Here is a 27,064-nt window from a genome sequence, read left to right on the forward strand (position 1 = left end):
ACAGCTGGAACTCAGTGCCGAAGGCGGCTTTGTAAGGTTGGCGGGGGCCAGCTTCGGTTCGGGTGGGATATGATTTAAGGAATTAGGCTCCAGAGCTTCCTCACCAACAGCTAGCAGCACCAGCTGTCAGCACGCAAATCCCCCATATTTATGTGTGTTATACCCATTACAAAACATATGTGTAAGCAAGCGTGTAAACCCCCCATATTTGTGCGTGGTATACACATTACAAAACATACACCCGGGCACACACGTAGGACCGAGCACACAGGTACAGGGTTCCCGCGTTCCTCCCTCCCCCCACGACCGGCTCAGCCTGTCTACTCTCCACCAGCAACGGCCCCGCTGGAGCCTGAGCATCTGAGAGATAAGGCACTTGGTCCTTAGCCAGGGGGGGGGGGGGGGGGGGGGGGNGGGGGGGGGGGGGGGGGGGGCTGACGAGGAAGCAGCAGGCTGTCCGCTTGCGCGGCCGCCCTCCACTCGCCAGAGTGACGGGGACACAGAGCCGACAGGCAGCCGCGCTGGCGACGTCCTGATGAAAGCGCGTGCAGGACGATCAGGAAAACACAGATGTCATGTGCCTTCCCCTCATTAAAACACCACGCAAACCGCGGAACGCATTTGCAATCCCACAGGCAGCTTTCGAGATTGCAGAGAGAGGTATTGGTGGATGGTAGCCATGTAGCTGTAAAACTACCCCCCCCCAAATTAGGGCTTTAAAACACTTCCTCATTTTTCACGGCTCTGCAGGTTGTCTGGGCAGGTTCTCCGCTGCTTCCCTCCCCCCCCCCGCGACTCCCACATGGCTTCACTGAGTCAAAATCAGAGAGACCAGAGTCTGCAAGGGGGAGGCGCTCCACCCCCTGAGCTCCAGAGTCCTGATAAGGGCTCGCATTGTGTTCAAAATGCCTCCTAATTCCACGGATTTCCTGCAGTTACATTGTTATTCACTCCCTTTCCTTCATATTTCTTAAAAAAAAGAACACCTTAGTGCATTTTAAACTGGCGTGAGCTGACACACCAACCAAGGCGTGTGGAAATCATGTAGTTCTCAGACTCCCCTTCCCAGAGGAGCCCCGGGAGCACCCACACCCCGCACCAGAGCCCCTCCCCCCGCGACCCAGATTTGATCGTGTTCAGTGTTGTCATTGGATGGAGTCGAAGTGTCAGGTCAATGGCGTCTCACACATGGAAGCCACCCAGTGAAGCCAGCACTCAATCCCAGATGCAGACCATGCCCCGCCCCCCCGCCCCATACAGGGAGACCCTCCAATCACAGCTGAGACACAGGAGGAAAACCAACTGCCTGCCAATCACACAGGTTCGTTTTACATTTCATATGCAAATTAGGTGGAATACAACACTCGTTTCTGCCCTATATATCTATAACGAGAGTAATAATGGTAATTGTTCCACCTATGATTATGCGTGTGTAAATATACATGTAATCACGCAGGGTGCCCTTCTCCCGTCCGCCTTCTTTCATTCGGCATCAGATGGTGAGATTAGCTCAGGTCGTTCACAATCAAAGTCGCTGATGAGATGAGGGTACAGGACTCCCATCGTCGAACCCTTCACATCTGGTCTTCCCATTCTGCTCTTGATGGGCCTTGGGGTTTATATTTTTCACTTCTAAATTGGTCTTCCTCCCCTCAAGTGAGGTGTCATGGACAAACAAAACGGTGTGTATTCGAGGGACACCACACGGTGACTCACTGCGTGCGCATCCTGAGACGACCCCCCTGTCGAGCCCCCACACCTGTGTGCCCCGCTCCCCAGAGCACAGCCTCCCGGTTAGGAGAGGAGGGCGTCCTGTGGGGCCGAGGGACAGCCCGGGCGGGGACGCTGCACGACAGTCTGGAAACCTGTGAGTGGGCGGGTCTGCGGACTCTCACCACGCCCACGACGTGTGCACAGAGACACAGAGGGGGTCTGCTGCCATCCCCCAGGGGGTGCCAGTCTGCAGGCACCGGGTTTGGGCACCACGGCTGTGACAAGGGGACACACAAAACCTCCGTGAAGCTGAGCTCTGTCAGGCCCTGACAGAGGGGTGGAGCCTGTGGTTCTGTCCTGAAAATCCCACCCCTCACACAGGACCCACCTGCACTGGGAAATCACCAAACTGTGTCAGCAGAGGTGTGGGGTCCTGGCCTGCAGCCCCTCTGCACAGCTCAGTGTTAATTTCCGGAATGTTGTAGGCAGGTGATTAAGCACAGCCACTTTGTTTAATTTAAAATTAAAGTGTATAACTTAAAATGGTTCTGTTTAAGAGGCATGAATGCACGTTCCAAACCCATGTCTTCCTAGCGATCCCCAGGTCGCTGTTATGATTTAGGGTCTAGGGTGGTTTGGATTCTGGTTTCTGCGTGGTGGAAACACGGGGTCATGGGGAGCCGCCGCATCTCTCCCCGAATCCTCACCAGCGACGTCCTGTTGTCGGCTGGGAATCCGGCCCGGGAGCAGCTCTGCCACCACGATCCACCACTCGCGCGGGTGGTCGAATGCACCATTGCAGGGCTGGGCTAAGGATGGGCTGCGTCTCGGCCTTCAGAGCTCACTGATTAGTCTGCCCGCCTTCAAAACGGTCGATCGGCTCATTCCCCGAGTCACCCAGACACCCCAGACGCGCTGTTAACCTGAGCGGACCGTCCGCAACCGACGTTCAGCAGCCAACGTGGTAGGAAGGCAAACAACCACCTGGAATCGTTCGGTTCTCGGTCGACGCCACAGCCCATTTCCACCTGCGTGGTCCTCAGGGAGCTCCGAACCAGGAATCGGAGGACCGACAAACTTGGCTTAGTTAACGCTCCGTTTCCCCACTTCCCTTCTCTGTGCGGTTCTGGGTTCCAGTTGACTGAAGAGGAAGCTGAGATTCACCATGAGAAGGCGACATTAGTCTCTGGAAGCCCCCGGGAACGTTCGTGGTGAGAGAGACGCGGGTGAGTTAAGCAGCTGTCCGATGTCCCATGGGTAGAAGGGGACAGACTTGGCATGTGAACACAGATGGAGCCAAGCCCGAACCCAGGGAGGTCCCAGGGCCTCACACGGCCTCCAGCGAGTTTCTGTGGGGGCTGCTTTTTTCCTGTTTACCGCCTGAACTTCAGAGTCCACAGCAGTCTTGTAGAACCCCAGTCATCCCTTGCCAGCTGCTTGTCACCCGTCTCCTGCCCCGCCCTTCTCTCCCCGGTGTCCAGGTCAGTGGAAGAGAACAGGGACAGTGACATGCATGGTGGGGGGCACCGGTCAGGTGACCCACGTGGCCGAGGGAGAATGTCCAGCAGGCCAGGCTGCGGAAGAAGGAGCAGCCGTGGCGCCGGTCAGCCCGCTGGGGTGACTTCGGGAGGGAGGACCGCTGCCGACAGAGGGGCCAGCTCGTTGGGAAGGACATCAGACTTGGAATTGGGAAAATGGGCTCACGTGCAGGCTTAGGTCTTGGACCAATATTAATGGAGGTCCCAGGACTTCAGAGGCTTGGGACACAACGGTAGCCCCGCTGCCTCCTCGGCCATCGGACTTGCCCCAACGAACCCCTTGGACCGGGGTCCCCGTCTCTGTGAAGGACTACCTCCCATGGTTACCTCGGGGAGGTAACGATGCCTCCCCGACTGCTGAGGGTTAAATTCCCATGATACACTACGCAGTTTGTGAATCAGAAACAATCACCCACTGTCCTGCATGATAATCCTGTTCCGGCTGATTATTTTTGTCCACTTGTCAGAATTAGTCTCGGGACACTCTCCTCCACGTTTCTGGGACGTGCTTGGCCTCTGTTTCTCGCTTGCTCACCAGGGCTCACCATGCCCTGGCCATTCACAGCTTCCTGGGAATTCACACGGCACATTTCAGCACAGGCTGGCGGCCCCTGCCAAGCCGGTGGCCTCTCTCCCTTTGATCTTGTTGTCCAGAGGCCTTTATACATTCTAGTCCTCTTCCATTCTGCCAGCTCTCAGAAGCAGCCCTGTTCTCTCTGACTGAGAGGACCCTTGAAGGTCACCCGCCTTCCTCAGAGCTGCCTGAGCCGCACGGGGCGGAACCCAGGGCGGCTCCCTGGAGGTGGAGGCCAGGTCAGGAGGAACTCGGACACTGGCCACGCACGCAGCCTCAAGTCACGCAGGCTGCCCCGTTCAGCTGTTCCCCTCCCTGAGTTTCTGAGATGCCATCTTGCTTTATGAAGCAAATGGAACAACAAAAGTCTTACAACAAGAAGCACAGTTTATACTTCTTCATGTGTTTTTAAAGTGTTCTGATCATGCAGACACACGTGTATACTCCCACCGACGCGCACACACTTCTACAGACACACATGTACACATCTGATCATGCAGACACATGCGTACACTTCCATAGACACATATATACCCTTCTGACCATGCAGACACATGTGTACCCTTTGAAGTGTGCAGGCCTGTGTGTACACATCTGATCCTGCAGTCACAGGTGTACTCTTCCGATCGTGCACACACACACATGCACACCCGCAGACACACATGTACACATCTGGTCATGCAGACACATGCATGCCCTTTGAATTGTGCAGACATATGCATACATTCCTGATTGTGCAGAACATGTGCACCCTTCTGATCATGCAGACACACATGTATACTTCCAGTCATACAGACACATGTGTACACTTCCACAGACATACATGTACACTTCTGGGCCACGTCACACTGGGACACGGTGGCATTTATGCTTCCAAGCGTTTGTGTGTCCCTGTGCCTCGGGTGTTAGGGCTTGCAGTTTTGAGTTTGTGAGGTGACCCCTTCCCAACTATGTGCACACTCTGGGGACTTGCCCACAGGGTCCCTGTCCTTGTGATTTGCTGGTTTCATGCTGATGACTCATGGCTGAGGCATTGATATTTGAGAGCATTTATTCTCTCAGTTGAGGTTATTCTTTGTAGAGAATCTAAACAGTAGCAGCATTTACAAAACACGGCCCCACAGACGGTTCAGCGTCTCTCTACTCCCCTCATCTCCGCCCAAGCACCCTCTCTGCCCACCTCTGCCGTTGCCCCCACAACCCCACCGGCATCCCCCGATCACCATAGCAACGGCCCCAGGACATCCTCTCCTTCTGTCTCAAAGCTTCAGACTTTCAAGACACTCAGCACACACGGAATGATTTCCAGGTGTTTTTATATTCAGCCATGATTCTACTACCTCCGTCAGTATTTCTGGCTACTCTTCTCAAAGCTTCGTCCAGGCACGTCTGCTTGTTGTTCTAACCCAGCGTCCCAGGGAGACAACTCATCCAGCCCAGCATCCCTGCACGGGAGTGTTCGGTCATCGCGTCCCCCTGGTGGGGTGGGGCCAGGTGAGGGGTGCCCTCCCCGCCCCCCAGGCCTCTGGGGAGAGGAGTTCAAACTGACTTCGTACCAGGGACCTGGAGAGGACGTTGTGGGGGACAGGGAAGACTGACTTCTGGAGTCACCGTGGGACTAGACTCAGTAGCTCATTTTGCACGAGGCTTGGGTTTTTACCAATTCTCCGCCCCGTCATCGTCCTGGGAAAGAAGGGGGTGAGCTTGGAGCGGGGTCCTCTCAGTTCCAAACAAGCGAGCTCTCCTTCATCTCCTGTTGCCGCTTCGCCTGGCTTTTTTGGCTTTCCACCCCCAAAATGTAACTCCTATATGAACTGTGCTTGTGTTTACATCACATATTCCACATGGAAGCAGTGATGAAACACACGTGCATGCTTGTGGCATAAAACTACACGTCAGCTCCAGCTCCAGGAGCGAGATCCGACTGGAGTGGTCACCGGGCACCTGTGGCCACTTTGCCTTCCCTGCCTGATGGCCTGGCCTGGGCCGTTCCATTTCTTTCTTTAGAAGCAATCCTGGCGACAGCGATTCCACGCGTGTCCAAGGGTGCAGCCTGAGACCGGCTCCAGAGGAATCCAAGTTGATCACATAACATGCGTCGTCTCAAATAATCATTTCACTTCCATCGCTGATCTCACTGAACAACGTCAGTGCCATTGTCACGGGCACGGTCTCTTTTTCCTCCTTCACGTGTGCTCTGAACTTGTGATGTTGGAAAGGCCAGCGGGCGTGTTCTCCATGCACAGGCCGCAGTCAGCGCTGCTCACTTCGTATTGAAATTCCTGGGCCTCGAAGAAGTAGGACCGTTCCAGCATCGAGATGAGCATAAAACCAGTGATGTGAGGAGCCGAGAAAGTCAAGAGACTGTGAATCTGAAGATACCGTGTGACAAATCCTTCCATTAAAAAGCAATTCCGCTTCCTTAGATAGATACCGTGGCTTCGTATGTAGTCCTGGTCTGTCGGTAATTTTAAATGTAGGCAGAGCCCGTGGGAGAAAATAAAAAAGCAAGTGGGCGGGCCCCAGGCTGCCAGGGCAGGCTCTCGTCGGGACCCTGTGTCTCCTTCCGCGTCGGGGAGGCGCCCCCGGGTCCTTTCACGGGACCAGCCCTGCGCCGACCGCACAGCATGTGCGAGACTTGCCGGTGCACCATGTTACCCGTGCTCTGGGCATCCCAGGCTCCGGAAGCGATTTCGGGCCGTAGCCAGAAGGGTGTCAGAACTGAACCACAGAGCTGGCTGAGGTGGCCAAAGGTGACCTATCATTTGAAAGAGAATTGGCAGGTCCAAGGTCACGCTGGAAAGCGTCCCCTGCCTTCAGGTGTTCGCTGGGAGGCGGACCCAGGGGAGCGTCACAACTTCCAGCGACTCCCCCAGAGTTACTGGGAGAGGCAATGACGCATTTTATTCTGACTATTTTAAACACTTACACAAAGACTTTTAATTCAAACGACCAAAATAGGGGGTCTTCTGGACTGACCAGCAAAGTAACACCCAAAGGGGAGTTAGTCAGCTTCTCTGCTTCCCACTCAGGTGTTGCTCTTTCTTTCCCAGTTGCTGTAACTGAGTCCTCTTTCATCTTATTCTTGCAGTGTGAAAACCTAACCCATGCCTATTAAGTCCTTAAATCTAGTTTTCAGAATGGAAAAGACCACCTGAACATGTCTGCGCTGGGTGCGTGGCTCAGGCCCTGGCGGAGACCACGGCCGAACAATGTCTGCCTCCCTGGTGACTCTGAAGTTACATAGTTCTCGTCTGGTGTTTTTATAAAGGGGGGAAACTGATGTGTGTCACCTGCCCTGGGAAGTATGACTGCTGCTGAGACGCAAATATGAAATAAATGCTGGCATCTCTAAAGGTCTGTTTTGCGCTGCCCGGCCGGAAAAGTGACGTTGAGGAGGGGAGTTCATTCGGGAAGTGGAGGGGGAGAGGGGTTGCCCGTGCCATCATCCACGCCCCAGTGGGCGGGTTTTTACCTATGTCTCTGCACAGACTGGCTTGCGGGAGCTTTCGTCAGGGCTGGGTTGTCCAGAGGTATGTGTTCGGTGTGCAGAGGCCTTACAGCGTCCTCGTCCCTTAAACGCGCCGTCTTTGTGGCCCCTACGCCGGTTGGGGGGCAGCAAAGTGATCCGTGGATGTCTTTCTCGGGGCGCAGTCATGCGGACTGGCAGACTGCCCCTGTGACACCCCTCAGTCTCAAGCCTCCCCCGGGACCACCAAACCCATCGCTGGCATGGACTCTCTGGCCGGCCCCAGGCCCCAGGTAAACAGATACCCTGATCAGGTAGAGCCCTCCCAGGGCTTAGCAAGTGCCTCCTACAGAAATGGGTCAGCATTTCCTCGGGCCAGTCCAATTCGGGGCTGAATAAAGCACTGAGACGACTTCCCACACCCAGCGCCGCTGTAGCGGTCCTGCCGGTGTCTCTCCTGCCCGGAGGGCTCTGTGGACACGCTGCCCCTTCTCTTCACTGGCCTTCCCCGGCCTCTGCAGCACCCCTGGTGCTGCCGGCAGGCATTTGGGTCATTCACGGCAACGCGAACCTGACTCAGACTAAGCTTTCTCAGCGTACGCCTGCAGGGCCCTGCTGCTCCCGGACCTTGCCGGGCACACGTTTCCACATACCTGGGGCTATTGCACAGGTGGCCGGTCTCCTTCCTTACACCCAGGATCTGACTCTCCTCGTGTCTAGAGTGATCCTGCTTCCCACACCGTTGGGGACCCGTCGCTGTCACCTCCTGTGTTCTGCACAAGAACCTACAGCTATGTCAGCAGTCGCAGGGGATTACTTTGCACGAGGCAGCATTAAAGGTTCGTGCCAAACTCAGCAGCCGATGCCTTTGTTCCGCCAGAAACCTGCTCCCTGGCGTAGTGCAGGGAGGCACCATGAAAGGTCGGGCGCTCGCCGCCCTGTACCATTGCCGTGGACGCCGAACTTCAAATGAGTGTGCTTGTGGTTACGGGAAGAGTGACTTTAACCTTGGCGGCTTCGGGAAGAGTGTGTTTCAGAGACGCACGGTGCCGAACTGCACTTGGCACCTGCTCGGGCTGACCGGTCACCCAGAGAGCGTGGACTTTCCTTGTGTCCCCTAGTGCAGGGGCGGCACAGACGTGCTCCAGGAAGGCAGAGCGGGGACCCTGAGTGCCAGGCGGGGGCACGTGGGCCCAGCGCTGAGGGGTGTGGTGGCTCTGCGGTAGGGACCAGGGTTGTCCTGGAACCTCAGACGCGCAGCTTCTCCTCTTGGCTCCAGGAAGGGGGTTCTGTTTGTTCGTGCTCTGCTGTGCGCCCGGCTTCTCCACGCGACTGGCACGGGAGGCACTCGGGGACCCTTCCGTGCTGGGTGAGGGAAGGGCTGTGACGAGGATGAGCCCCCATCACGTTGCAAAGCCCTGAGAGCTGGCGCATGGTGGGCTCTCGGTATTAGTGAAATGAAGTGAAATGAAGTGAATCTTCATTTCATTCAGCGAAATGAAGATTGCACCCCATATACTCATCGAAGAGTTTGGGGATAGGTTCTTACAGGAAATCCACTAATTACAGCATCAGAACCCAAATTGTACTGTCCGTTATTTATTCATTAAACATGGGCCAAGGGGCATCGTGATCACCACTGTGGGTCCCGAGGATTCAGAGGCGAACAGAAAGAGCCAAGGATGAAGAGCATCCAGGCGCCTTCCTGCTCAGCCCGGGGCAGCTCCCACGGGCCTGCCAGGGCCCAGTAGCGAAGCGACACCGATGACATCAGAGCACGTGGTAAGGCCATTAACTTCATTATTCACCTTCATGCCTGTATCTGTCAGATTCCCCATAACTCAACGGGCACTAAAGCATTTCCTCTGAGACGGGAGGTTGTTCAGACTCACCTGTCCACCACCCACATCTGCCTTCAGTGGTTCTGAGTTGTGGGCACAATGGCAACGAGTCACATCCGTGGCCCTGGCTGGCGACACCCCCAGCCACACCACGCGTCAGAGGTCCCGGCCTCCGATTCGCCCCCAGCCAGGCATCAGGAAGACAGAGGCAGCGCCTGGCTGGCTGGACTGCCGTCTCCCCACCCTCTCCTGTGTCCAGGCTGTCATGGAGGTGGAGGTGCCAGCGGCCCCCAGCACAGCTCTGGAGCCTTGCTGATCCCCATCTGTGTTTGCTGGGGGCACCGTGAGGACGGTTGCCAGAGGCTGTGGGCAGTGGGCACTTTGATGTCCAAGTCAGTTACAGGTCATGGACACTGAAAAGCACCTGGCCTTTAAAGAGCAGCGTCCATAGCACCGTGTGTTGTAAGCCAAGCACAGGCACACATGGACTCACATGTGTGATCATACACGTGCACGTGCACACACATGTACCCATGCACATGTGCATGCCTGCACACTGGTGCATACTTGTGCACACATGCACAGTATAAAATAGGAGCAGACTCACAGATACAGAGAACAGACTGGCAGCTTTCGGGGGGGAGGGGCGCTGAGTGAAGCAGGTGAAGGAATCGGGCAGAGTGAGCCTCAGAGACCCAGGCGACCGTGTGGTGAGGCCCGGAGAGGAAGGGGTGGGGGAGGTGGAGGGGGTAGAGGGTGGTAAGAGGTGATGGGAGGAGCCCGGACTCGGGTAGGGGGCACACAGCACAATGTACAGACCCTGTGTGACAGAGCTGCACACCTGACACCTGTGTAATTTCATTAACCAAGGTCACTCTGAGAAACTCAATAAAAATTTTATCATAAAGCTAACTCATGGCCCCCAGGTGACCTCCCCGCTATTTTTGTGTTTTTATGCCCTAGTCAGCAAAAGCACCGGGCGCTTGCGACTCACGGGCCCTCGTGAGAAGTTTGCTACACAGTGCCCATCCCTCACCCTGCCTCCCAGAGAAACCAGTGGGAGACTCCGGCGTGAGTGGCAGCCAGCCCACCGCGGCCGTGCTGGGGGGCGTAGGTGGGTCTCTGTGCCTGGCTTCGCAATCAGCATGGGAGATGCAGATGAGTGTCTACGTTTTTCCAGCTCAAGATCTAAACAGGTTCCCTCTTTGTCTTACATAACAGCAGCAGGCATTTTAAATCCGGCCCTCAGAGGGGCTGCGTCCAGCTGGCAGTGAGTAAGCTCAGTCCCGTGGCTGTGTGACACTGGCTAGCAGGCCACCTGTGACACCCCAGGGCAGTGGACACCTGCCTCTGAGCACCCCCGGCCCTGCCATCTCCTTCCTCATTGCCCTTCCCTGTCTCCCTCCCTCACTCTGGCTCTCACCTGGGGCCACGTCCTCCCCAGTGGACGCCCTGGTCCCCCTCTCTGCCAGGTCTGCACGGTGCTTGGAGACACGGGTGCACACTTAGGTGAGATGATGAGCATCGCTAGTACGTGGAACAGTCAGCAAACTGTCAAAAATTCCCTCACCGCTGTCTTTCAATTCCCAGCTGGGGTAATACTCGCTCTGAAAAGTGTCCCCTGTCTTCGCTAGAGTCAATCAGATGAAAATTAACAATATGTATCAGAAAACCCCCAGCATTAATTCTCTCGGGTCCATCCATTCTATCTCTAGAAAACTGTGCTAGGGACATGATTATAAACATAGGAGAGCCATTAATATTACATTATTTATAACAGGAAACTTAAATATAAGACAAGGAAAACATTGTCATTTGGATATATTAGTCACGTGATGAATTATGAAATTTTCAAAATGTATACTTCTATTAAAATGAAATTTGGTAAGTACCAGCTAATAAGTAGGGGGAATGTTTGTAATATTTGCAACTGAATAGCAGTAAAAATTAAAAATTAAAAGTAGATAAAATTTGGGAATTACAACCACAATATCCTAATAGTAGTTATTGTGCGGAGACAGAATTGAGTATTTTTTCTCTTTATATTTCTGAGTCTGGCAAATATTCCATAATGAGCGCCTACTGTTTTTATAGTGGTACAAAATAATAACCTTAAACTTTACCGGATGCCGGTTGAGCGAAGGAAGCTTCTTTCTGAGTGCCCAGCCCAACAGGGTGGGTCTCAGGCGATCTGACTTCTCCCCCAGGGAGGGACATGCAGGCAGGTGACAGGGACGGTGAGGACAGCGAGGAGGAGGAGGAGGAGGAGGAGAAGGGAGAGAGCCGCTCACTCACCGTGTAAATGTCCCCAAAGTCCACGCAGGAGCACCTCACGTGGCGTGGACGCTGATTGTGTTCAAATCCGAGTGAGAAAACCAGGAACCCAAACTTGGGACTGGCTGGAGGCCCCAGGAATAAATGGCGAACACCGGGGCGGCCCTCCCACCCGGAGGGAATCAGCTGGTTTCCCGGCTGGTATCAGGAAAAAATATTGTTGTTGAGTGTGTGTCGGAAAAAGTCGAACTCCTGTCTGTCATCTCCATGGGCTGCCTGGTCCTTGGACCTTTGTCTTGGGAGGCGGACAGCAGAGTGCATTGACGCAGGGACACGACTTCCTGTCCCGGTGGCAGCTGAGCGTCTAGTCTGGTGTGACTATGCCGTCGAGGACGTTTGGACGGTGGGGGAGAACAGAGAGGCTGGGAGCCTGCCCACTCGGGGGCCGTCTCCTGACCTGAGCCGTCGTCGTCGGGACCAGGGCAAGGACACGTGAGGGAGTCGACCCACCAAACATGGTCATCCGTGAGAAACCTTCCCCTTGGAAAATATCAACCTGCTTCTAGGTGAATAGATCTTAAACCAGCGTGAGAAAAGGAGCAGTGAAAACGTTTTTTATCGACAGAGAGACAGAGGCAAAACCAAAAGAAAGACGGCCCTGCCCAGTCTCGGGGGTGGGGGGAGGGGAGAGCAGGGAGGAGCCAGGAGAGGGGGACAGGGCAGACCAGCCCCAGGGGCAGCCCGGCCCCGAGGTGGCAGCCAGGACCCGAGGCGGCAGCCCGGAACGAGGTTGCCATGCGTCCACACAGACATGAGCCTGTAAAACTTAATCAGGCCATTTCCACAAAGGGCATACCTTTTCTGACAAATTGGTGGCATTTTTGCGTGGCACAGCAGGCAGGAGGGACACGTGACTGGGAGGAGAGCGAGACTTCACCCTGAGACACCCTCTGTGACAGAGAGGCACAGTGTCCACCCACTCAGGGCACGTGTCACCCCAAACCCACTGACGTCATCAAGATGCTCCCGTGGCAATGAACGTGAAGCAGGAGGGAAGGGTCTGCGTGCTTCGTCGTGACGCTGGGCCCGAGTCACGCCTGCTCCCATCCAGTAACGGGTGTGTGGGGTCCGATCCGCGCTCCCTGGTCACAGATTTCCGGAGGGCCTCTCTGAGCTCCTGTCCCCAGATGCTCTCCGGGGCATTTGTTGCCAGTGGGTCGGTGGACTTGGTTGGTGCCTCTCAGACAGAGGCACGGTTTAAAAAAAAACGGAGCCTGGCCTGCCCGCCCCCCTCGTGTGAGCCCGTCACAGGGAGCACCCAGTGAGCGTGGGGCTGCCACTCAGAGCCCCGCAGTCGGAGGGGAGCCTCTAGTGACACGCGGCAGCTCCCTGGGATTGCTTTTCCTTCCCTGTGCATCAGGGGGAAACCTCCCTGAGACTTTTTTCTTTTTAATTTTGTAACTTGCCTGGAGGACAAAGGGAAACTGGAGGGAGACGGATGGATTCTCCTCTTAGAAGCGGAGGGGCAGGGGAGGCAGCAGAGCCGGCAGAGGGTGGGCCGGGCTGGAAGGCGCAGTGGAAATGGGCAGAGGCCCAGCCCTGGGAGAGACCGCGAGCTGGGGCTGCTGGAGCCGGAGGGTGGGGACCGAGATCGGGCAGCATCGGCTCCGGAACGGCGCCCACAGCAGAACAGTGAGCAAACACGGACCTTCTCTAAGCTTTCCGTGGGGTCGGCGACCTTCCTCACACCTGTCCTTGCACAGAAAACCAGGAATCTCGGTGCTTTCTGACACGGCGGGCAGAGTGACAAGACTCTGCTGTTGTTTAATAAATTCGATACAGTGTGAAAACAATCTAAGCATTCGCCAACAGAGACCAGACAATTAATTGCCCAGCTAGACTTTTTGCTGTCAACATTTTGGTAACAACAAATATCTAGGAATAAATAAGATACCAAAACCAAGCTATTGTGTCTTTCAAAGTTTGTTAGTAAATGCCCAATTCTATTAGTCTTAAATTCATCAATTAAATGAGATTGGAAGTGTGTGTCTCACAAAAGGTGTCACAGGGACTGATCTCTTAATTGGTGCTTGTAAAGTCCTCTAAAAATCACAAACAGCCTGGATGGTGTGGCTCAGTGGACTGAGCACAGGCCTGTGAAGCAAAGGGTCGCCAGTTCGATTCCCAGTCAGGGCACATGCCTGGGTTGCAGGCCAGGTCCCAAGTAGGGGCATATGACAGGCAGCCACACAGGGATGTTTCTCTCTCTCTCTTTCTCCTTCCCTTCCTCTCTCTCTAAAAATAAATAAATAAAATATTTCTAAAAAGTCACAAATGACTCTCTCAAGCACGGGATACCATGAAGTCTCACTACACCCCGGGCGTAGAGTGTCCCTCGCCAGGCTGGGTGCTGACCCTGCATCTGGGTCTTCTCTTCCGGGGGTGGCAGCAAAGCCATCCACGCCGTCAGAGATCAGATGACCACCTCCAAGTATTTGCTCCAGTCTCTCTCCTTAATCAAAATACCCGTGGTTTTCTCTAACAGATGCGTGTTCATCTCAGACATTCAAACTACGAAAAGCTATGCAAAGAAAATTTTAAAAACCTTACTCAAATTTAGTAACTTTAATAGTAAAAATTATTAAAATTTGGTCACATGGCAGCCCTCTTTCCATGCCGGTAGATGTGGAGAAGGTAGATTAATATGGAGATAGGTAAATGCCTAGAAAGAGAAAAGTACTTTCATAAAAATAGGCCCTACTTTTAACATTGCAACTAAACTGTGTTTTAGTTTAAAACAAGTAAAAATAAAGAGATTTTGGACTTCTAATAAATGATTTGAGACAAAATATATTTTTTAAAGCTTTTCCTGAGGGTAAAGGACTCACTGACTGACACTAAGAAGCCAGAATGCTTTAAAAGTGACTCGTATGTGCCCTGGCTGGTGTGGCACAGTGGGTTGAGTGTGGCCTGCAAAGCAGAGTCACCGGTTCGATTCCCAGTCGGGGCACATGCCTGGGTTGCGGGCCAGGTCCCCAGTGGGGGGACATGCGAAAGGTAGCCACACATTCATTTGTGCCTCTCCCTCTTCCTCCCTCCCTTCGCCTCTCTAAAAATAAATAAATACAATCTTTAAGAAAGTGAGTGGTATATATATATAACACATATACATATATACACACATACACACATATACATACATGGTTTTTTGCTTTTGACTTTTCTCAGTACAAGAGAACGTTGGCACTCACACTGCTACATTCCCTCACCCACGCTTCATTTTTTCATTTGCATCGGTGTTTTCTCATCGTCCTCGTGTGTAAGGCTCGCCACCTGCCGCACCCCTAACCCCAGCGTGGTGCGTGAGTGCAGGCGGCGTGTTTAGATTGCGTTCCTGGTTAAGTTGTCTCTCCGGGAAGAGGCGTCTATGCTCCCTCCCGTGAAAGGTTCTCTCTCCTTGTTCATCTTGCTGGGTGCCCCGTGTTATAGTTAGAAGATTTCACGGCGGGTGACAACAGTCTTGCCCCTTCTACTCAGAACATCGGGACTGTTCTTTGCTGTCTTCTGGGACAGGAGGCTGCGGCTGTCACACCAGAGATGAGCCTGCCGGTTTTCCGCCTTTTAGGATGATTTGCTGGTTCAGGCTGGCCTTCTGGCAGAGTCTTCGGCCTCGAGGACCCGCCAGTCGGCGGGCGGGGCCTTGGCATTGGGTGTCCCGTCCATTTACAGGGGACGTTCCCGACGGCACCTTCCAATGAGGTTTGATTCTCCATGTCTGCGATGCCAAGGACGTGGTTAAGTGGAGCCATTATATCTGTCTGTCGTTTTTATTCATTGCTTTTCTTCGATCGCTTAATTGTGTTTTCTCGACTGCATTCATTACAATCACCTCAAATTATCCTTTTATGTCAGTAATTGAATTTTCAGTAGTTGTCTGTTTTGTTTTTTGCCCATTTTAATTGACTTATTAGTTCTTTAAAGCTGCCGGTTTGGTTGCAATCTATCCTGAAGTTTGCAGCCCCTAATGTATCTGATTCTATTGGATTTCTCTTCATCTTAATACTGCTGTTATTTTATTCCTTTTTTCCTTCTTTTTCCCCTTTTTCCGTTTTATTTTTTTATTTTTTGTTACGTTATTTTTAAAATCCGTGCTCTTATCCTACGGCATGGAACAATTTAGAGAACTCTCCTGGGGTTCCTTGCGTTGCTTTCTCCTGGAGTGGGTATCTGCCTGCCGCCGGCGCGGCCCATCTCTCGGGTGGCTATTTGATGGCTGTGCGATTCCCGTCCTGTGTCTTCCCTCCTGCTCGGGCTGCAGGCCCTGTGTGCAGACGACGCGTTTACGACCCCCCCAACCCCCGTACGGAGGGCGGCCCTGGCCTTACTCCCCTCCCACCAGGACCCTCTGAGCCCCAGTGGGGGGTCGGACAGGTGCTGACGGCCCAGGATGTGTAGCCTGAGGGAACGGCGGGGCTAATAGCTCAGCCTTCAGTACAGCACCTGGGTGGCCGTCTCTGTTTTGCGGTTTTATTTTTGGTAAGAAGGGCGTACCCGTGTGAGACATAGGTCCTGGCAGATGTGAGAATGTCACCCACTTGGGTGAACCACGGTGCAGTGTCAGCGATTGAGGGAGGCGAAGGACGGAGACCTTTCAGGCCCAGCCTGAGGGAAGCGAGGACGGAGGGACAGCCCGGGGGCGGTGGCAGCTGTCCGTGGCGATCGGTTACCTGCAGGAGAAGGAACGAAGGTGTAACCCGTTGAGGATAATGGGGACCCAGGGCCCCCATCTGAACAGGGCATTAGGAATGCGGACACAGGAAAAGTAGAATGAGCCCGCTGCAGGTCACAGTGGGTGGACAGAGGTGTCCATGGATGTAAATGTGTGCCTGCGTGCACACACACAGAGCCTCGGAGCAAGAACGCCTTGGTGCAACGAACACACTCAGCATCCACATCGTGGCCTCTGAACACCACTCTCTAATTCAGGACTAGAATGATGGCTCTCCTCGCTGGGGCAGGGGAAGCACCAGGTGATTCCAGAACGCTGCCTGGCACCGTCAGGTGAGTGGGACTTCAAAGGAGACGGGCACCCGGTGGAACAGGAAGAAGCCAAGAGGAGACAGAGATGCTCGAGTGAGCGTGTGAACGTTCCACGCCTGGGGTTCTTCTCCACACCCCTCCCCGGAGCATCCCTGCTCACTACAGAGGAAGAGGAGGCAGTGGACAGTGCAGAGTCCCACAGGCGGCCCCTTCCTCACTGACCAGAGAGCCTCAGCAGTGAGGGGGCCAGCAGAGGCCCGGAGAGGAGGCGGCAGGAGGCCACATGTCCCCTTCTGATCTCAGTGCCTGGCGGACCGGCTGCACCTGGGGAGGGCAGGGTGGACAGACGGGGCCCGGAGTGACCGCTGCCCCCTGCAGGGCAAGGGGAGGCTTTTCCGGGTGGTAATTTAAAAAGAGGCCTCACTGGTTCACCAGAGTTTTCACAAGTCTTTGTAGACCCCGTAACTGCACCCTCGGCACCCAGCCTGGCTCCGCTGCCCTCGGTGGGATGAACCTTCCTGGAATCAGGGCCTCGTGGCCTGAGTGATCTTCCCCGGGGTCACAGCCAGGGGGGTGATTCCATGTTGAGGGAGACGGAACAGACAGATCATTCAATGGAATCTGTGGTTCTCACATGGCTCCTCTCTCTGGCCCTGAAGGTTTTGTTAGGAAAAGGGTGAAATGGGACTTGAAGAAGAGAGGCCGGTCCTGAGTCGGTGCTCATTTCTGATGTCGGAAGTTTTACTGTGGTTACCACACGGGAGTCGCCTCGTAGGAAATGCGAGCTAATTTATTTCAGATCACGGGTGTCCGCTTGCAAACATTTTTCTTGTGCTGTTCTTGCAGGACTCTCTGCATGTGTGAGATTGTTTCAAAGTCGAAGCGTTAATTAAATGTGTTGGCGTGTGACGCGGCCTCAGGCTGAGCAGGCTGCAGGTTCTCACCCGGGACTCTCCGTCTCTCCCCAGGTGGCGGTCCTTTCAGCTGCCCCTCCTTCACCCAGGAGCCACAGGATGTCACCATCCCTTCGGATTTGTCACAGTCTGAAATCACCCTGAGCTGTGCCGCGAGTGGCTACCCCCCTCCGCATTACAGGTGAGTACTTGCCCCTGGGCACCACCCTCGTCGTTTCCCTTTGTCTTCCAGGGAAACCATCCCCCCCAAAAGTGCTTCAGGGACCCGAACTTGCAGGGTGCAGCTCAGTGGATTTTGACGGCGGTGTATGGCTCTGTGCCCACCTACCTGTCCAACGGCGGTGCGGGCATTCGTTCCCAAAGGCCCTCCATGCTTCAGGCAGCGGCCACCCACCCCCTCCCCAGGCCACCACCACAAGGGCTCTGTCTGTTGGTGAGACTTTCTTGGGAGAGTTATTCTTGACATCAGTGCCTGGCAGTGCCATGGGGAAGCTGGAGCAGAGAGGAAAAGAAGAAAGGAATAAAGGAAGGAGGGGAAGGGGGGAAGGAAGGAAGGGGAGAAGGAGAGAGGGAGGGAGGGGGGCACGGAAGGTAGAAAATAATAGAGAGATTAAGGGAAAAGCAAGAAGGAAAGGAAAAAGATCTGTTTCCCAAATTTGAAAGACTGAAGTGTCACCATGTTCTGTACTCCGCTCACGGAGTGAGGACAGAAGTGTAGGAACGTCTCCCCAAAAGCAGTGAGTCGGAAGGGACACTTAATTGTATCTGACAGATTTCTGTGACTCCGCTGAGAGGTCTCATCACCCCAAAAACACAGACTTCAGAAAAATGTGTTGGAAACAGCTATGTACCCTCAAGGCAGAACAATAATTTTGTTTGGGGCAAGACAAAAAGTAGTTGCTTTGTTTCTCACATACAACCTGTGGAATGATGGGGAGGAAGGTTGCAAGAGACGCAGAATTTGACCCACGAGGAGGATGGAATTCACAATTTTAAAAATATATGCATGTGTATTCACGCTTGTGTAAATAATAATGATATTTTGCTGGCAAGATTTGCATGTGCGAAGTGAGTATAGGAAAAGACCGAATAAACGTGAATATGACTGTTGTAACTGGGTTTTAACAGCTTTTTTAAAAAGGCTTAATTTTTTTGCAGGGAAGTTGAGTCAACACACAGGAAAAGTAACGATTTCAGCCCATTGTGGCACAATAAGCTGTTTTTGTCTACTTTTTCGGTGCATTAAAATACCTGAGTTGTATTTATAACTGCTTTGATCTTGAAATTGTCTAGACTAATTGGCCGAGTTACTTACTGCACAAACTAAAGACGAATTTTCCCCTGCATTTTGTCGAGCTAACTTCAGCAGTATTTTTTTTTAACAACAGAATCGCTGAAAGGCTGTGTCCCCTCATGTCCTCCCGGCCTCCTGCAGAGGCCCCCGGACGGGGGAGTGAGTGGCTCTCAGGGTGGGGAACCACTCACTTTACAAATGGCTTGTTTGCTTTTCCTAAATAATGAGCTGTCTTGGTTCATTTAACATGTGATTAAATACACAAAAATCTGACGAACACACTTGTCACATCCCCTAATACTTAGTGTTATAGTTTTATTTTTTGACAGCTAATGAGATTGCTCACAAGGGGTGGTCAAGTTTGTGAAAGAAGAAAAAGAATATATGAATCCCTGTAAGATAAGGGACATTTGCTAGGTCTGAGAGCAATCAGTCCATCCACCAATTAGTACTTTCATGAAAATGTCTACGGGTTTATAACAGGCAGGAAAAATATAAAACAGTGTTTCTCCGGATCATTCACTGATTAGCTTTATTTATGAAGAGACCACCAAATCCTGTGTTGCTAAAACGACTTTTGTTTCTAAGATGTTTGTAAATTAGGAGGCGGATGACAGGCAGTTTCGTTCCAATCCTGTGATCCGGGTTATTCCACCTCTAACAGCATAAAACACCCTCGGGCGAGAGACTTGGGAAACAGCAAGGGTGGAATTAGAACTGAGTTTCTGAAGCTTAAATGCCAGGCTCGGAGCCAGTTTCCTTGATAATAAAGCAAAGGGCAGCGGTGTCTCAGATAAAGAGCATTAGCAACAAGTTGTGAAATTTGGTTTTAATTGTGACCGACTCAGATTTCATAACGGAATCTCACTTCTGACCACATTCACCTTAGATGGTGCGTGGGCGAGTGTGCGTGTGTGTGAGACACAGGGAAATCTCCGCGACTTGGAGGCTATCGCTGTTGGAGGTGATTCGGGTGTGGTGCGAAGAGGTCGCGCCCCACAAGGAAGAGCCAGGGCGCTCGGCCCGGCAAAGGCCGTCCCGGGTGTGACCTTGGGGTGACCATTCCCGGCTCCCCCACCAGCCTCCTGATCCCTAAAGGGAGGAGGTGCGTTTGATTTTCAGAGGTGTTTTGGTGTTTAGGCGAGTGCCTTTAGCAAGTTAAGCCTCATGGGAGAAAATGAGCGATGTTTAGAGCGGAACTTGGGAAACAGATTCAAAGCAGCTTGTCTGAAGTCACTTCCAGGGGAGCAAAAACGCCTTCACAAACAGGGCCCCGTTCCAGGGAGGCAGGAAGACAGGGGCATGTCAGCCAAGTTTGGACAAAAGCTTCCCCATGGAAAGGTCGCGCCGTGTTTTCAAAAACGAGAGCCTTGAAGTCCAGCCAGGAGGCTCTGCGAAGGGAAGGGGGGCAGCCGTGCAAAGGTGGGGTGTGGGCAGGACGGCTAGTGCCTGCACAGTCCTCGGTCATGGGGTCACAGTGAGCGGAGTTTCAGCTCTGAGGATGTATGCTATTTGGAAAACTCAAGCATCCTAACAGTGATTTCTATGTAGGCTATATTCCCTAGCAGAAAAAAAGGTCTTGGACTGTCACAGGGTGTATGCCAGATCCGACCTTGACCCGGCTGCCCTGTGAGGGTCCAGTTCAGCCAGCCACTCACTGTGGCTCCGGATCTTAAAACCCCAGGAGCTAAAACCGGGAGTGCGCTACCGTGCTAATTTTAGGACTGATGGGTGTGACGTCTGGGGAAACTGGAGGACTCCCCCAAGGATGACTAGACCCGAGACCCCTTCCACGGGGCAGGGGCATCACACGCAGGGCCCACTGCCACCCGCAATGAGATTATTGAAACTCTAGCTCCTTTGTCTCAGAGGTTTAGGGATGGACCCAGAAATAGGCACTTGGAGCAAGCTCTCCATGTAGCTCGAAAGCAAGTCCCAGCTTTCACACACACACACACACACACACACACACACATGCACCACACACACACACACACACACTCACAGACTTGCCTTTTCCAGGCGGACATGGCCCCAGACACCCTATTCTTGATTGAGGGCTTCACTTCTCCGCAGTGAAGGGTGCTCCCAGCAAAAGGTCAGGATTTTAATGAAAACCCATTATGTTTCCTGGAATCAGTATGATATTAATTAGATGCTTAAAATAATCATTTAAAGCGTATTTCCTTGTCGGCATCACAGGAAAGTTCTCCTTGGTGTTCGATCCGCTCAGCGACGTGTACCCGTCGCCCACTCGAATTCCCGGCGACTGGAGCACGTGACTTAGCCCCAAGGCCACCCCAGGCGCCGAGCCCATGCTCCCTGTGTGCAGTCTAATGACCGCTGCGCTGCGGCGATTAGAGGGATTATGGGGAGGCCGCGGGAAAATTCGTTTGCCGCCGCCACGCCAAGCACTTTGCGCTTGTGTTGAAAAACAATTACCGAGCTTAATTAGGAGCGTGTAATGATGACAGCAGTTATTCCAGTGATTGATTTCAAAATTAAAGGGACCTGGCAACGTGAGAGCCGCGTCTCCTCTGCTTTGAAATGAAAGGGGACGTGAGGTCCAGAGACTGTGCCCCGGGACGGCAGTGTGACCGCCTTGACAGGGAGAACGGGGGGAGGGGGCGAGAGGGCCCTGGAGCCAGAACGCTTCTCCATGTGCTTCTGCCAACACCGAGAATACGAAACTGCAGACACTTCTCTAGGGGAAAAAACCTAGTAGCAGAAAGTCCAGGGAAGTGAAGCGTGGTATATTTGATTATTGTCCTCCAACTTCCTAGAAGTTGACGTGTACAAGAATTGGGTAAGTAATTGAAACGTGACAAGTTGGTCCCAACCCTCTCGTGGATTTGCTATTTGGCCAATCACTTCCGATCTTTCTTAGGGTCTACCCGAGAAAGCTACACAACGGCTTGTTGGCTACCCAAGTCCATCTTTCTTTTCTTCTGGGGTAGACGTTCACCAGAACTTCTCCCTGGGGAGGGTGGGGGGCGGTTCAAGATGCTCCTGGAAAAGTCAGTGACCTTTGGAAGGACTCAGTAAAATGTCATTGCTTTCTAACAATTTGCCACCAACCACCAAATCATCATAAATCCAACCTTAGTGCTCCCAACTGGGAGCACCCTGGCAACTCGGGGAAAGGCCCTACCGACTCAGGGTGTGGAAATGGGCTCTCGTCCATGGGAAGAGGCCGCCACTCGTTTGTCTGAATGACTGATCATCTCTGTTCAGTCGTTTTAAGTGTCTAATTGCTTCAGCGGTTTATGTGAACACACTAGGAGTGCATCTCTTTAATATGCAATGTCCATACTTCAGAAAGTCTGAATACCTTGATGAAAGTTGGGAGGGGCGAGGTGGGGAAGTTCAGAGATAATTAATTAGTGGGTGTCGAGGTGGGGAAGTTCAGAGATAATTAATTAGTGGGTGTTGACTCATCTTCCAACGACCAAATGGAATTTCCAAAGCCTCTCGTGGTTGTTTCAAAGAAATAACTGGGAAGCCTTCCTCCCACTGAGTCCATGGGCCAGCGGGCTGTTCACTGATGATTAAGCCAAGAGACGTCACTGCCCAAGTAAAAATCTCTCCAGTTGTGCGTTAGCTTGGTTAAAGTACCATGTTAGTCTGGCACTTGTAAGCACCGTGGAAACGTTTTCTGCGAGATTAGTCTCTCGGGGGAGAGACTAATGGAGACAGCCATGTCCCTCAGACAGCGGGCTGTCCTCGGCCGCACGTGGCCCCAGAGGAGCCCCGGCACCTTTCCCGCGCCATTTGTCACACGCTTGCCCCGGTTTCTGTCCCTAAACCACTTGACATTCCATCCTGCAGTGTGAGCCGTGGGGGTTGAAACGCTGCTCGAGAACTAGCAAGGCCAGGGCTGCGGGCAGAATGTCTGAGTTTCACGTCTCCTGTCAAGGGCTCTGCTGCCTTTTTGGACACTCTCGGGTGGATGTTTGTCATTCCTGAAGGGTGTGTCTTTCACCCTTCAGGGTGAAAGGATGATGCTGCTGAGTCGAGAAGCCAGTCTCCTTTGGTGGAACCGGGGGGGCTGTCTCCACAGGCAACCACACTGGGTTTTATCGGTCCCTGGAATTACTCACTAGTGTGTGTTGTGTGTGACTGATAGCGGCCAATTCTTTACACTAGAAGCATAACTTGCTTTTTTTTTCCCTTGAAGGTGGAGGCACAATGGCACAGACCTTGACTTTTCCGTGAGCTCCCACTACAGGCTGGAAGGAGGCAGCTTGGCCATTGGCGGCCCGCACCCAGACCGAGACGCCGGCACGTACCAGTGCCTGGCCACCAACCCGCTGGGCACGGTTCTGAGTCGGCAGGCGGAGCTCCAATTTGCCTGTGAGTTTGTGGGGAAAGCCTGCAATGCCTGTGATTCTGAAAAGATCGTGTTTTTATTAGATTCGTTTGGGGAGCAAACCGAGCTCTGCCACTCTCTGTTCTTCGACAGTAGATAGGAGTTTGCGGAGGCAAATGTTTTCACAGCGTGTGTCCTGTGAACGCAGACTCCAGGGTTACACGCAATCTGTTTCAACAAAAGAAGACAATAGCAGAGTTAGTCTGTCTTGTGAACTGTGGTTAGGAGCACCTCTGAAAACCCACGTGGAAACACTGAGAAAAGGGCGCGGGCTCTGTGGCTGTTTTCCCTTCTCACTGGATGCCAGCGTGCGGAGCACGGCAGGAGAAGCCGGGGCAGAGGTGACTCCTCGGGAGACGTCCGTCCCCCGGGGGCAGTGATTGTGGGCACACAGTGCAGTGCAGTGTCCACCAAAGGCGGACTGTATATTAACCAAACAGTGTCCAGCTGCGCCCCATAAATGTCAGCCCAGTAATTACCTTGGGGACATTTGGGGACATTAGCGGATGGACAATAAACATAGTGTCTCTTACATCCTTCACACGCAGAGTGGCCGGGCACTGGGGTGTTCTTTGTGGAACCCAGGGGACGCGGTGCTGGGCGGGGAAGGGGAGGGCGGCCGCCGGGCCCTCTGCGCCCCCGCCACCCCCGGGAGGACTCACAGGGCCAAGCGTGAGCGCTCGGGGAGGGGCCGTGATCTGTTCCTTCGGAGAGTGATCGCTCTGAAACCTCGTTGATAAAATGCGTGTCCAGAGCCCACCCTGTGGAAATACTGCGGCTGTCAGAGATGGATACGTCAATAGTTGGGTGCGTTGCCCATTGAGGCCTCCGGTTCCAAAGACCTCCTGTCCACACTCAGCCCCTTCGTGCTAACCACGCGGGGGCTGGCCTTCTTTCAGACTATACACACACACACACACACACACACACACACACATGTATGTGTGTGCATCTGGTCATGCACACGTACTGTATGTTATATATATATATATATGCCTGCGGTCATGCACACACACTACATACTGTGTGCACACTGGCCTATGCATGTGGTCACACGCACGCACACACGTGCACGGCGCAGTGTATCTGACTGGGTCTACGCTGTCCACACGTGCGGAACGGAGGAAAACAAAGCAAAGCGTGTGGAGCTGGAGGCGCAGAGGCGGACAGTCAGGCTGAGACTCGGGGACAGGCAGTGACTGGGCCCCCCTCCGGCGTTCCAGCAGAGACCACCACTGGGAACCATGATGGGGAGCGACATGCTGGTGGGAAATGTGTTTTACAGAAATGAGCGATTGCTGCCCGGGCTTTGATTCTCCCACAATGTTTATTTCTCCTGCTGGGACAGAAAATGACCTTGAAGGCACCCATGGCTGGGGTTAGAGTCCCCAAGGAGGAGCCTGCCTTTCCAGCCGAGGGGACCCTGTGCCAACCCGTCCCTCATGGGCAGGGCTTCCGTCCGATCCAGAAAACATCCGCGTTCTCCTGCGGAAACCGAGGCACCGTGTCTCCTGCTGCCATGTACTTCCTGCTTCCCTCCGTCCCCATTTTTAATCAAACGTAATTTCACATTGACTGCATTACCATTTCTTAACTTTTTTTCTGCTTTAAAAATACGTGTGACTAGAAGTTTCCCTAAGTTAAAATATATGTTGCTTTTCTACAGAAGAGGAAAGGTTTCAATCAGGAAGAAAGTGTTCGCTTTCGTTTGTGTAAATGGGAGAAGCCAGTTCTTCTGTCTTCGCTCACTTTTCAGGTTCTTCATAAAATTCCTTTCATTTGAGGGAAAAGGTGTATGACTGCGGATCCCTAAAAGCATTTGTGTTGCTATTCATGCAGAACGAAGCCTACATCTGTTAACTAGTCTACCTTCTGCAAAGTGGAAGGCTTTGGAAACTTAAAAAGCCAGAAACCAGGCCCACAGGGCCCTGCCTGGTCTGCGCAGCGGCCACGGTGTGGTCAGGCCTGAGTGTGTCCTGCTGGGGCCGCGGAGAACCCGGCCCGGACGCGATGGCCCCTGGTGACGTGACTCCACCTTACACACAGCCCGCACTGTCTGATCTCGTACAAACCCTCTCTCTTCCTTTCCTGCATCTCGTAAGTGCCTTTGTCCCTCCACTCAATTGGGTCGTTCATCCTGAGTCAGGGGCTTCTTTAACGGAGGGGAGTGGCGGTCCTCCCTCTGTCTCCCAAAGAACTGGAAGCAGGTCGCAAGCCAGTGTCAACCGAGCAGGGTCACCTTGCCCCTAGGAACAAATGACTGAATGGCCCTTCGGAGCCTCGCCTGTCCAGGGAGAGGCTCTGCGGGTCTCGGCTCCAGGCAGTGGTGGCTTTTGTCTGCTACGTGTATCCTGCAGTCCAGCCTCTCAGATGCAGCCCCAGCTGAGTTTCTGACCCAGTCTGTCATGCGGTCTGCCCCCCCCGGAGGCTCCCCACCACGGGCCCCCGAGACCAGACCTTTGGGTCACCACCACCTGTCCCGAGATCCGCTGCTTCAGCCACCAGGCCCACACGATGCCTTCACCTATGGGCTTAGCGCAGTTCGGTTCACAGTGATTCGAACACGGCAGGTCCTTCCTGCTCTCCCCTGGGGGCCGGCCCTCCAAACCGGTGGCTTTCAGTGCGAATTCCCCTCCCTGCCCCCCGGGACCGCAGTCCAAAGGCAACCTCAGGTCGTCTCTGCCACCCAGAGCTCCTCGTATCGGCCAAGCACGGGCTGGGTGAGGGGTGAAGGGGGGTGGCCTCAGTGAGTGCCTGGCCCTGAGCCAGGGGACACCATGCCTGTCCCTGCTGGTCAAATGCGATCCTTGAGAAGAAAAAAGGTGGGTGACCCAAGAGAAACCTGGGTTTCACTGAGCTGTTCTGAGGCTCTTTTTTTCTCAGGTTCTTATAACCTAGAACTCTGGCAACAAAGAGGTAAACATCTGAGATAAACGTTGCTCCTGGATAAGACTTCCGGGCCCTGCGATTTTCATTACTTAACCACAGACAGTTTCCCCCTCGAATGTCCTGGTTCTGCGGGGGGAAGGCAGTGGGACGGGAGCCTCCCAAGGGTCCCATCGTTTGCTCGCCCGCCATCCGACCAGAGGGCACCCTGTGGGTGCACGGAGCCCTTCAGAGGAAACGTGGGGACGGACTTAGGGAGCGCGGAACCGTCGACAAACTGTGGTTGGAAAATGCCACCTCCCTTTCCCGCGGAGGCATCTGTCCACGGTATCAATGGCATCGCTGATACGGTCACACCGCAGCGCACGTCGGGGCGCTCCACGCCGCACCGCCTGCACCTGGGAGAGCTGGTGGAGGGGTCCTCGCCCCGCATCACAAGGCTGGTTCCAGGTGGCGCGAGGTTAAAACGCCGTAACGGCTCACTTTAAAGTGTTCTACGCACGCAGACGCTCACCGCCCTCACGATTTCTTTTTGCCGGAGGAATGCACAGGGTTTACACCCACTGTGGTTTTCAACCTTGTTCTGGATTTTAAAGCTGCTTAAGCAACCATGTTCTGCAGACAGAGAAGCTCAAGGCCGAAGTCGCTCCCTACAGCCGACACAGAATTTAAACTGTAAACATGTCAAATCGTTGATGGAGGAAGTAGGCCAGAATCCACATGAGTCAAAACCAAAGTCCCAGACCAACCCGAAGTCCTCCAGATAAAAGTCGTCACACAGGCTCGTGGACGCATCACACAGGACTTCTGACCCGTTTGCGCACTTGGAGGTGCTAGGTGCTTTTGATTCAGCCCCTTGCTCAGGTCTTCCCTGGAAGAAAAGAAAAAAATTCTCATATTTAAAAATAAATTTTAAAAGCTCCATGGGCTCTGATCGCTTCAGAATGTCTTAACATTTTTTTCAATATATAAGAAATATAAAAACAGTTAATATGATCCTGATGATATGGTGATAAAGTGAATTTTTATCTGGAAAAGAGATTAAGACCCAGGAGAAGAAGTTTAAAAATAACACTTAAAAATGCACTTGGAACACGGCACATCTCTGATAATTGTGCGGCGTGTGTGAAGTGAGTAATGCACACCTAATTA

The 27,064-nt window shown here is 53.3% G+C and overlaps 1 protein-coding gene across 1 annotated transcript in view; it reads left to right on the forward strand.

Moving 5' to 3' along the window:
* The window catches only part of CNTN6 (contactin 6), a 164,964-nt gene that overhangs the window by 44,175 nt on the left and 93,725 nt on the right, over nt 1–27,064 (forward strand). The window contains exons 10-12 of the mRNA XM_037049922.1: nt 1,780–1,867; nt 17,418–17,544; nt 22,835–23,010. Coding sequence (XP_036905817.1) covers nt 1,780–1,867; nt 17,418–17,544; nt 22,835–23,010 — 391 coding nt within the window. The remainder of the gene's footprint in view (nt 1–1,779; nt 1,868–17,417; nt 17,545–22,834; nt 23,011–27,064) is intronic.

The sequence above is a fragment of the Sturnira hondurensis genome, unplaced genomic scaffold (genome assembly GCF_014824575.4).
Source record: "Sturnira hondurensis isolate 20B ecotype Veracruz unplaced genomic scaffold, ASM1482457v3 Scaffold0006496, whole genome shotgun sequence".
Taxonomy (NCBI): domain Eukaryota; kingdom Metazoa; phylum Chordata; class Mammalia; order Chiroptera; family Phyllostomidae; genus Sturnira; species Sturnira hondurensis.